The sequence below is a fragment of the Gymnogyps californianus genome, chromosome 1 (assembly GCF_018139145.2).
Source record: "Gymnogyps californianus isolate 813 chromosome 1, ASM1813914v2, whole genome shotgun sequence".
Classification (NCBI taxonomy): Eukaryota; Metazoa; Chordata; class Aves; order Accipitriformes; family Cathartidae; genus Gymnogyps; species Gymnogyps californianus.
In genome coordinates, this window is record NC_059471.1 from 218,676,024 (window position 1) to 218,688,649 (window position 12,626).

The 12,626-nt window shown below is 46.5% G+C and overlaps 1 protein-coding gene across 1 annotated transcript in view; it reads right to left on the reverse strand.

Moving 5' to 3' along the window:
• LOC127023404 (SH3 and multiple ankyrin repeat domains protein 3-like) overlaps window positions 1–12,626 on the reverse strand; it is a 299,615-nt gene that overhangs the window by 192,432 nt on the left and 94,557 nt on the right. The window contains exon 9 of the mRNA XM_050907545.1: window positions 6,472–6,538. Within this exon, the coding sequence (XP_050763502.1) occupies window positions 6,472–6,538 (67 nt within the window). The remainder of the gene's footprint in view (window positions 1–6,471; window positions 6,539–12,626) is intronic.

The window sequence follows — 12,626 nt, forward strand, 5'->3', positions numbered from 1 at the left end:
AAGATGAAGCATCTGGGAAACACGGATGGAGGTTGTACAACATAGGACTGTTCCTTGAAAAGCAGTGAGACTGAAACAAGGCCGTGAGTCCTGACACAAACCACGTGAGGACAGGCTCCAAGACCAATGCAGGGAGCAGAAGAGCTAACATAACCAACAGATATATCAATCCCTGAAAAGGGTAGCATCGTCTGTTCATCCATAAGGTTATTATGGAAAAACGCATCTAAATTCAGCCCACATTTCTAAAAATAATGTTAAAAACCAGCAAGTGTTCAAAATAAAGCCATGCAATGGTTCAGAAGCTGGTCAACCTGATCTATATTAAGAAAATAACGAAACAGAAGCTATTCATGGTTTGCCAAAGTGACAGTTAGAGTCACAGTCATATTTGTATACTGGGAAGGAGTTCTTATGCAAAGGTTTGCATAGACTTGTGCAAGCATTACTGTTTTTGTCACAAGATGACAATATTGGTCACTGGTCTTAAAAATTTATGGTTCCATCAGTAGCTTTTTGAGGAATTTTTCAAACTCACAATGAAAAAATACGACTTCTCCTGTGAGGTCACCCTTGAGCAGGCCTACGATCACTGGTGGACTGACCGCATCCCCTGCAGAAGGGCTGGCAAAGAGCTTTCAGAGAGATGAGGACAGGAGGAGTATCCTGGCGGCAGGCTCACAGCCTCCCACACAGGTCCCCCAGCCAGCCTGGGGTGAAAACGAAGGATCAACAACTGCCAGCATTTCACCATGGAGAAACAAGTCTCCCAGTGAGGTGCAGATGTCTAAGCACCACAACAAGGTGCAGGCGTCCCTTCTCTTCAGAGAGGGGAAACCACAGCGTGAGGAGCTGCTGTTCTCAACTACATGCCTGATATACAAATAAACTCTAAGATTCGACTTTACCCAGCCCAGATTTTCACTCCGTTTCCAAACAAGTACTGCCACCAAACACAGCTCAGTCTTCCCAGCCAGGAGTGATTTTCTGCAGAATATCTGTGTTCTATGATCATCCTATGACTTCTGCTGTGGAACGTCCCTAGTCTGGACCACTGAATTTGCTGTGCCAAGAAGAATATGAAACCCATCTCTACCCTGCTGTAACTGAAGAGCAGCTTCTGGCAGGATCCAGGAGCTGTTCAGTTGTCCCACCATATTTTATTGCATTTTTTGCAGAGAACCATACCCCTTCTTAGGAACTGCTGGACTGGTCAGACCAAGGCCTCACGTAGCTTAATATTCTGTCTGACAACAGTGAGCAAAAAAAGTCTTTGTAGAAGGCACACAAGAAAGAAGGGCACATCATAGAAAGCTATCGTTCTCCATCTTACCTCTTTACCATTGCCGGCTTACAGATTTCCAACTATCCTTATAAATAAAGTTCAACAAGAACATCCACATTCGTTAGACATTCCAGGAAATTTGACACCATCAGACAAAAGAAATAAAGCTTTCCATTGTACAAGAACTCATTTATGGCTTCCATACAAAGTTTTTCAACATCTACCTCATTTAGCACTTTCCAAGAATTTCTCTGAGAAGGGATCAAGGGGAAAGGTTAGAAAGGAAGAAGAAATGTCATAACCTCTACTTCTGCTTGTCATACACATCTGTCTGAGATGCTCTATGCCATTCTACAGTGTAGCTCCAAGAAAAAGTTCTCTCTGAGCTTGGTAGTGGTTAGAAACACTATTCAAACACAGGATACCATTACAAAAACATAGAAAGCAAAGCAGACATCCCTATGCCACTGTAGAAATTCCCCATCTCAAAAAAGACATAGTAGAGCCAGAAGAGGTTCAGACCAGGGCAACATGGATGGTCAAAGATCTGAAATGGCATCACACTTCCCTCATGTAAGGAAAAATGTTTCACTGATGGTGAATATTATGATTGGAGCTTAGCAACAAGTGATAACGAAGTCATAGTGTCCTAAGGAAGCAAAATGCTGTCTTTTAAATCCTTTGGGGTGGATTTCTCCTCTTCACAGGGGAGAACTTGAAGAATCAGTAGCACTGGAAGATGTTAGATTTTTCACACGCTGGGTAATCCCAGGCTGAGCTCCCACAGACAGTTTCTGACAGATAGCTTCAGAGCGCATGGACGTACCTGGAACAGGCTTCAGATAAGAATGGCACCTGAAGGACAAGGAGACACTGACCTTGGGTTGGCTCCAGGACACCTTCATTAATGAGAAATAACTTATTCTTTGGTTTGAGCTATAAAACGTCATAAAGCTGAGATTTCTCTGCAACAACTGGCAATTCAATGCCCAAAGCCTCATGTAATCTTCCTAATATGTCATACTCTAAATTAATACCCCAGTGTCTGCTCACACAGAGAAGGGACTAGGGAATGGGGCCACATGCATCTTATCATCTTTCCACCTGGGATGGACACCAAATAAGGAGTTCAGTGACCAGGTCGTTTTCTGACCTTTGCTATGTCCGATCTGTGTGTTCATATGCCTAAATACTTTGAAAAAAATCCACCCCAAAGTAGCAGGAGAGAGGAAGGTTGTGGTGCAGCGCTGCCCATACAGAGCTAACAGTACGCCAGGGCTGTAGGATCTCGAGCAGACGTGGGCCAAGAGCCAAACACATCCCAAAAGGAGGGACCACCGCGGGCTCACTGAGGGATGAGTTACTCCCCACCCCTGCCTGCACATGTAAGGAAGACAAGTGTTGTTATGGTGCGCTGCAGTTTGGCAAACAAATGCTGGTGATCTCATGTAGAGCTGCAGATCATCATTCTCCAACAAAAAGGTATTCCACGTAATATGGGGTAACTGTTTTGGGCCTTGTTATGACTGATAATGAATTAATTCCTTTGACTTGAAGTTGGTGGTTGCTTAGTGACCATGAATCATGACCTGATTATATTCAGCGTAAGAAAAGGGAAGACGGCCCCAACCAGTCTTACGTACATGTAACGCTTAAGGCGAATTTCTCAGTATTGAACTAATGTTATATTATTCCTCCAGATCTACTTTCACGTAGGGAGAGAAAATAGGAATGAAAATCAGGAGTTTTTAAAAAATTAGCAAACAAAGAAAAAATTACAAAACCACAATTATGAAACAAAGCAGCTATGGTTAAATGCCTATTTGGACAAGAGTGGCAAAATGAAGACATCAATTGGTACTGCAGAATATATTTATTCTGTAATTATGGAAGATAATTGAAATCAATATGAAGTTACAATAGACTCAAAATCAGTAAGGGGAGCTATAAACGTTAAAGAAAAACAAGTGGTTTGTAGAATGGAGGAAACTTCAAAAAAAGCTTTTGGGTTGCTTTGTAGATGCAGAAGTATATTCTAAAAGAAGCAGGAAGAGGCATTTGTGTCATTATGATGACAAAGCAGAGACTGCTACTACAGCTGAAACAAATACTTTAAAACTTGCAGGCTAAGAAAACTTCCCAAAAAGATGGATCATGAAAATTATTGAGCAGCTGGCACGGGATCCAACTGATAAAAAAACCAACGTGCAATTAACACCACTGCAAATGTTTTAACGAAAAACAGGTAATGTGGTGCACATCTCATTTTATTGAGTGGAATTACACATTTGATTGACAAATGTTGATGTGGATTTAAGACTTGAACACCAATGGGACAAGCAAATGGACATGCCAGGAGGTTGGCAGTGGCACTCCAGAGAGGCCCCGAGGTTCAGACACAATCCCATTTGCATTGTTTCCCACTGACCAGCTCCTGGTGCTCCTGCTCAACACGCAGCCTTTTTCTGCTGCCATCGCCAGGGGCTGTGCTGGGAACTAGACACCCGGCTCAGGACCACCTTGGAGCGAGCTCCCCCTTTACAGCCCCTGCAAACCAACTCAAGGTTGCTAGAGTAGGCGGCCTAGGTACTTCCCCAAGGCATTACCAGTAAATATGCTTAACTGAGAACGTCTCCAAATCTGCCTGGAGCGGTCGGAGACAAGGCTCTGCAGCCATACCCTAGGAGACCCTCCTGCTGCTTAGGAAGGGCGTTAGGGCTGCCCTCACCGCTCCACAGAAACCGTTCCCATATGGGCAACGGTAGAGGCTGCACTGACCGACAAGCACCGGGATATGCCACAGAGGGTCTGTGGTGGCATTGACAAGTCCTCACGATCCAACCTCTCAGATCCAACCACAAAAATAAAGCACAGCAGTTGCCATTCTCTATCTGCAGATCCATAAAACATGAGAATAAGGAAAAAAACAGAAATGACAGAACAGCCCAATTCCACAGTCTCCGCAAACGTTTTCTTCTTGTAAGAACATGTTCTCCCTCCCCAGATTTGCAGCCTTCCACTCCGACCTGCTTCGACCCCAGTTCTGGTGGCGGTGATGAAACAAGCGGCTCTTGGTCTCTGCACCGACTGAAGGGACAGAGACCTGTGCACAGGGAACCATGGCGAAGCCTGGATGCGAAGTCCTGCAGCCCAGTGGGCTGCAAACAGCTGTCACTGACCACCCAGCGTCCACGCTGGGCATCTTACTTCAAACTGTGTTGACCCTGGCTAGACCCATGGGCTGAATGCCTGTCAGCAGATGGAGCACATCAGGTGTTTTTCTGGAACAGTTTCTGGGTTATTTTCACCTGAAAGAAATTCAGTTCACACCCTCTGGGCTTGCTCTACATTGTAAGACAAAGCACAGCAAGTGGGGATAGCCAGCTCCACCTCAGAAGAGCGCGCCGGATCCAGACAGAAACACTGATGAATGCTCTAAGAGCCTGGAAGTACAGCTACGTGCTAAGGGCTGTCCTGCAGAACGGAGCAAAAGCTACTGCTCACCATCCTTCCTCCCACAGCCTTAACACAGCAGGTCCTCTCCGAATGTTTCTGATGGTGGGGGCCACCAATTATTGTCTCACAGCCAGACAAGTGCAGCCTAATATTGGGAACTCGAGAAGAAGATTTCTCCAAGAGCTATCACTTACAATGCTGCCGTATGCTGCCCTTTCCTACCAGATTCTCAGTATTTCTACAACTGTTCTGATAGAACTATCAGAAAAAAGGCCAGACCAAGCACTGCCCCTTCCCCATCCCAAATAATGCCAGGCTGCTCTCCTCCGGTCAGACACTCACTCCTCTCAGTTCTTAATGAACTTCAAAAAACAATTTCTCCTTGCTTGGGAAGTTCACTGCCAGTTCCCTTGACCCCAGGTGGATACCATCTGGACCTGCTGGTTTGCGTGTGATTAGTTTGCAACTGTTACCTGACCTATTTTATATAAACAGCCATATCTAAAACATGAACAATTCATTCTACCTGACATGTTTTCATGTCGTTTTTCCTTACACTTCTTCAATAAAAATAATTGAGCCAGTCAATCACAGATTCAGATTCAATCATAGAAGAATTTAGGCTGGAAGAGACCTTTGGAGGTCATCTAGTCCAAAAACCCCTCTCACAGCAAAGACAGTCACTTTCCTCTTGAATTAACAGGGTGGCTTTCTTGTGAGCACTGTTCACTGACATAGTTATAAGGAATTTTCAGGCTTTTCCCCATGCCCTTTCTGACTCTTATATCTTCCCACAAATTCTCAGCATCTGTTTATAACTATCAGTGATAGCTAGCTGAGAAAAGAAGTGATAAAGGATGTCTTGGGGCCCAGGTTTCTAGATTCACAGCCACTTCCAAGAACCAAGCCCAATACTTGCTGGCTGTTTCAAACTCCACAAGTCTTTTTCAGCCGCTGACCTGATGATTCTGTACCTTCTGTGGAGGCTGAGAATTAACTCTTCGCACTGGTTCCTCCATTGCTCTAGAGAGCTCTGGACCAATAAACTTCTCAGAATAATTCAAGAAAACCCAACAAGTGTTGATTTTATACATGACCTAAAATTCAGTTTTGCACGACTTATAATACATCGCGTGATAATATCGACACCACAGAAGGACAGAAGAGATGCCGCAAGGAAAAAGGCTAACCAGAAAATCCAAAAATATTCCTCCATAAAGAAGCAAGTACAACTAGAATGGCTGCTACTTCACTTCTACTTACAGGAGCTTCAGTGTGGGGCAGCTCCTGATAATAACCGTTATCACTGCTAAGACAGAGGATGTCTCCTCCTTGCACCAAGCCCGGTTAATAGCCTTAGCAGGAGAGGATCTCTAGTATGAAATGGCCTCAAGGATGCAAAGAGAGAGAAAAAGGTAAGGGATTTTACAGAAGAGCTTTTCAGAGCTACTCCAGATTAATGCTTTGGCTAATTCTTTAGCTTGGCAATCTCAGCAGTCATCAGCAAACACTGGACTGAATAAACAGACTGGATACTGACGGCCCCAGGAGGAAGGCAGATCTGTCCTGCCACTCCCAAGACCCAAAACAAGCTGCAAGCTGCAGCTTCCACCAACCACTGCAGACAGCACCCGGAAACCACCAGTTAACAGACCCACACTAACATCGCCCTGGACTCTACAGCAAGATTAAAAAGGGAGAAAAGGGGGAAGAAGAAAGATCAAACTCACCAACATCGGACTCTTTGTGGGTTTTGATGATTTCAGCCAATTCAAAATTTCCTGCAATGATGGCCACCTGAAAAGAGAGGGAGGGAAGACAGTTGAGCGGCTCTGAACAGCACCGATCCTGTGCTCGCTTGCACGGATTACGCCATATGGACTAATAACAGCTGCTTTCCGTAGGGGAGGCAGAGCCAACAATTGTTCTGCCTCAGCTCATCCAGTCAGTAACCCCAAGGTGAAAATGCGCTCTCAGCACCGCAGGGAGAGCGTATGTCGATGGCTTGTGCAACGAGAGGGTGGTGAATAGCTCGGAGATAACCGTTCCCCTCTCCTCAGAGTCTGGTGGTGATATGCCTAACACCAGCTAGAAATTAATCTTAGGTCTTCCAGGTACTGGCAAGATGTTCTCCAGCCTGAAGCTTTTCAGTGAATCCTAGTTAGCCGATGAAAGGCAACTTACCAGCAACCGAGCTCCCTGCACGTCTCACCTGAACGGTCCACAGGACCAACTCGTGCTCGCTCCAGGCTGCACTGGCCGAGGAACTGCCTCCACGCAGAAAGCTGCAGCAGCAGCTTGCCCCAGTAAAGGCACAGCATTTTAGACCAACATTAAACACTGCTTTCCCCACCACCCATCCCATGGTTTCTCTCCACAGGAAGAATCTTGGAGAACTCAAAGGAACAAGGAAAGCAGGGAAGCTGAACGTGGGTCTGCCAGCAAAACAGACAAGACTCGTCTTACTCCAGGAACTGCTTCTACAGATGCTCACGTCCTGGGGAACTGCAGAACACCAGCAGTCTACACGAAGGCAGGTTAACATGTGTAAGAGGAGACTGAAGTACTACTCTCCTGAAGCAAGACTTCAACCAACAGACTAGCGACATCACTTGAACTCTGTTGATTTCTCACATATTTGGGAAAAAAAACCCAAGCCAGCGCCACATCACAGGCAGTAAAGCAGAACAATCCAATATTTTCAGAACAAGGTGCAAAAGTATTCTTTTAACATGTGAAAGAACCACAGTGAGATGGGTAGGAGTACAGGAAATCCATCACTGGTCCTCGGGAAATTAAACTGGATGAACTGCTCTGGACTGAACTGGTTGAGTCCTGCGTTCGATGCCCCCATGAACTGCAGCCACCTCTGCCCTTCCCACCCCTCCCAGTACACCCAGTCTCCCCAGTCACTGCCGAGCCTCTCGGGACGATGCCTTCACTCAGCAGCACCTACAGCTGATTTGGGAACAAGAAGCAGCTGGATCAAGTTGACTCTGGGTGAAAACAAAGTGCTGCTGCTCAGAGCGTGAAAGCGCGGGTAAGAACAGGCTGAGATGCAGCTGCGGGTTTTGCCTGTCCATGCCGGGACCATCACACCCCCCACCCCCTCTTTCTTTTTAAGTTAGGGTTGGTATTTGAGATGAACGTATGTGATCAGGCAGGCAGCAGAAACCAAGCCCTCCCAGACACTGACAAAGTCAAGAGCAATACTGGCAGCTCCAGCTGTTAAACGTTTCCCTGCCCTCCTACAAGAACAGCTTTTAGAAATACGAGGTTCATTTGCATTTTACCACTAACTTGTGATGAAGGGATATATTTAACTTGGTGACTCAGTACAGCACGCACACCTCTCTACTATGATCCTTCATCAGCAGAAATAGTCTTACTATCCTCAGCTCAACAATGTTTATGTGAATTTTTTTCGTTTTCTGAGGCCCAGAATTCGTGCTCCATGCCTCAGCTGGAGCTGGAAGTGACCAGTGATGGCTGGAAGAAAGGAAACCTTCCTTCTGCATTTGGGAAATTAGGCCACAGCAGCAGAGAAAAATCGAGTAAGAATCTCTGTTTTCCCCCAAGCTTGCTTCAAATTGCGATCTTTCTCTGTCTCTCCTTATATACACATACACATTGATAAGGTCTGCTCTCCCCAAGGTCACATTCTTTGAGCAGGAAAAGAAAGCTTTTGTACAGAAGGGCAAATGACCTGAATTTGGGGAAATCTGAAAGCAAAAATAACCAAACTGACAAAAGACTGGAAAGGAGAATTTAGAAAAAGCATTTCAACTTCAAAGTTCCTCAAACGAACAATTAATGTATGGTCCACCGCCTCTGTGAAAAATTCAAATTCAAAGTACAAGTTATGAGTCTCATTAGATGTATGTCTCAGGAATAATTCCCAAAATGTACGGTGAATGTATGTGGAGCAGCTCCTGCCACCGCACGTACCCCGGGCGTCCCTCCCGGTCTGGCTGCAGGAGGTGGAGGTCTCCCACCGCTGCGCCCACCACCCCGCAGGAGGTCTCAGCGCCAGAACAGCTGACGCTGCAGGCAACAGAAGCTCCCTCTCTCCCTGCCTTGGAAGTATTACGACTTCCAGGAAAGGCGAGAAGAAACACCCTGGATAAGAAGTCTGTTAAGAATATAATCTCACATAAATCCCTAGGAAGGGAGAAGAGCCCTGCTGGTTACATTTTTCAGTCCAACTTTGAAAAAGCAAAGGAGATGAAAGGGTTTCACATATTGCATTGTCACCTCAGCTGGTGCTTCCCGGCACACCGGCTTCCCCAGCTATGAAACCACTGACAGCGCTCCTGTGCCCGCCTGCTCGCTCCTGCCCCAGCACCACCTTGCTGCATGCAATCGCGCTGATGAAACCATTTGAGAGACTGCACGATAGAAGAGTTCACTGATATGGTCTAAGTTAAAAGCAATAGCTTTTTGAGGACAGGTAAACAAGAAAAGGAAGTCGCAAGGATGGAAACTCCTGAAAACATGTATTTTTTTTTTTTTTTTTTTAAGTATTTCACAGCTAGCAATTTTAGTGCTTGTACAGCAAAGTGGGAGGAATTGGTGACGATCAGAAAAAATGTTCTGACTTCCCCGCAGAAGATAAATGATCTAATTTCAAGCAATAAGCCAGATGTCCCACATAGGAATGCCGTCTTAACGTCACAGCCAAGCTACTTATCCTGGTGATGTCACGGAGACAGCAGACATTGCGTAAAGGGCATTTCTCATCGTGTCTTGCCCTGATGCTACGAACGTAGGCTCTGTCCTTCCGCACACCACAGACTGAGCAACGAAAATCCGCTTTCAGGCTGCACAAGACATACAACCATATTATGGCTCTGGCACGGGGTTCTTTTCTGAAATGCTGTAACACCTTGAGTCATTCCAGAGCATGATATCAAAGTGACAATGCTTTTTAATCTAACAGCAATTTGCCTATTTTTATCTTTTTAAGCAAACTCAGTAATTTCTAAAAGAAAGAAGAAGGAGGGACATCTGAACAGGCTGTGCAGCATGTAATGTCAGTGTGCTTATAAGGTCTTAAAAGTTAACAGCAGAAAACAGAAAGATCATTTAAATATTCCTGGTAAGAGTCATAGCTCTGAGATCTAACCCAGGTTCTGTGGATAACAGTACTATGCAAATATCCTTTAAAAAAAAAAAAAAGAGAGAAAGAAAAGAAAGAAAAAGCCCACTACGCTGCGTGAAACCCTGAGAAGATCCCCCAGCCCCTCCTGCCCTCTTGGCGACACAGGCTGGCACAGAGCTCAGGTAACAACCGACGAGGACTCACCATGAACGCAGCAACTGCGTGCCATGGCGCAATAGTATGGAGGGGCCATCTGCAAACTGCTGCTGCACATCACGTCGGTGGGAGCAGTACCATGTCAGCTCTCCACCAACCCAGCCCTCAAACCGCACGGGGGGGTGTCCAGTCCCTACAGAAGAGAATCCAAAGGAACTCATCTCCACAGTGTCAATGCCATCAGCACAGCTGGCCGGGGCTGCTGCCTCCTCGCTCCACCTAGCACAGGTTTCTCACAGAGGTGTGCAATCACTTGTTTGCCACCAAACATAAATCAAAGATGCACAGAGACTGGTTAAACAACTTTAAACCATGGCACTTAACTGGGTTTTCATCCTGGGCCTGCTTATATAATAATATTTAATTTTTCCTTGTTCTGAATTGTCACTATATATTGATATTAAAGGATCTGTTATCTCCTTGCACTGAGTTGTGACATATGACAGAGAGCGAAGATGGATCTCGGATGGATGTGTTGAGCTATGGGAAGACATCGTGTTTTTCAGCTCCAAAAGGTATCTCAAAGGGGCAGGGTCAAAGTGCTCGGACAGGGAAGAGGACAAGCTTACATTACATGAAGAACTGATCCACTGAGAGCAGGAGCACAGAGGCAGTGCCTCCGGGCTACCGGCAGACAGGAAAGGAGCCCTGCAGACCAAACCCCGCGGCCCACATGCCACAGACGTGCATCTGCACAGAGGCCCAGGGCAGGGAAACCACCTCCAGGAGAGACCGCGGCTCCCCGCTCCCTCTCAGGCAGGGGTAACGACCCCTACAGCTGCCTGCACCCCATGGGTGACGCACGAGTCCTGGCCACCGCACCCGCTCAGACTGTCCGGCAGGACACGACAGGAGCTCCAGCTCCCAGTCCTACAGTTTTTCCAAGGAAGGAAGAACCACAGCACGAAGGGATATGAAATCTATTGTGACAGTCCTGCCACCGTGGCCAGGGTCTCAGTGGTCCTGTGGAGGGCTCAGGTAGGAATATCTCCAGGGATAAGAGTCCTGGCCAACCTACAATGTGGTATTTTACATGGGAAACATGAAGGATAGCTATCCTGAAGATTAAAAAAAAAATGGAGCCACTTTCCTGGTGCAACAACAGTACAACAGTGTGTACAATCACCTTGAACTTGTCCTCACAAGTATGGACACTGCTAGGTCCAAGGTGGATTTCCACCATTATCTGCTCTTTGGTCCCTAAAAATACCCACGGTAAAGCACCACTCCCCTGTGATGAGGAAGGGACGGGTCCTCTGGCATGCTAGGCTCACAGATAGACTACCACCACTGGAGATATCCCCTTGTAAAGGTCTCAGAGAGAAGGAGAGTGGGGAACTGGGAGACAGAAGAGTAGCAAAACTCATCAACTAGCTATGAGTCACAGACTCCTAGCCATATGCATCTGAGTTGAGGGAAGCATCCAGTTGACATAAAAGCTGATAAGGATGTTCACAAAGTGGGAAGAAAAAGGAAGAGAGGGAGGCAAAGAGATCAAGTTCAGTGGCAGGAGTTTACATTTTTTATGATATCTTCAAAAGGAAGTTACCTGGATGAAGGTCAGAAGAACACTGAGTAGATGCCCACGAAGATGATCAGAGGGCTGGAGCACCTCTCCTATGAAGACAGGCTGAGAGAGTTGGGGTTGTTCAGCCTGGAGAAGTGAAGGCTCCGGGGAGACCTTCCAGCAGCCTGCCTGTACCTAGAGGGGGCCTACAGGAAGGCTGGAGAGGGACTTTTTACAAGGGCAGGTAGTGATAGGACAAGGGGTGATGGCTTTAAACTGAAAGAGGGGAGATTTAGATGAGATGTAAGGAAGAAGTTCTTCACTGTGAGGGTGGTGAGGCACTAGAACAGGTTGCCCAGAGAGGCTGTGGATGCCCCATCCCTGGCAGTGTTCAAGGCCAGGCTGGATGGGGCTTTGAGCAACCTGGTCTAGTGGAAGGTGTCCCTGCCCATGGCAGGGGGCTGGAACGAGATGATCTTTAAGGTCCCTTCCAACCCAAACCATTCTATGATTCTATGCCAGAGTGGCTCTGAAAACACTGGTATGTTCATGTATTTTCATACCTGAAAAAGTACATACCCCCATCTGATGAAACCTCTAGCCTGAGAAGTGAAAGACTCTTTCTGAATCAAACCAACCTCCATGTTGTTTGCTCTGTACTAAAGCACACCATGCTCTCAGAGGTATTTCTCCGTTGCAGACTGCAACGATTAGAGAAGTCCAGAACTTCACTGTTATCACCCTACATGTGCAAAAGGCATCAGGAGCAGCAATGGCTATGGGGTGCAATGGCAGGAGCAGAGCCATGAGGGAGGCCGGTGAGATGCAGCAGCAGTGGCTCTAGGAGATGATGGGGCGAGAAGGAAGCAATCATCAGCAGTGCTGCTGGGCAAGAATGGAGCAGACCTTCTGTGGAAGAGGAATGTAAAAGGGCTTATTAGGTAGGGTGCAGGCAGCCAATTTAGTGTCATAACACATTCAAGCTACTCAGCTCTCCTCAGACCCTGAGAAGCATCTGTCAACGTGCCAGACTCTGTTGTCTACTATTTTTGTATCACTTT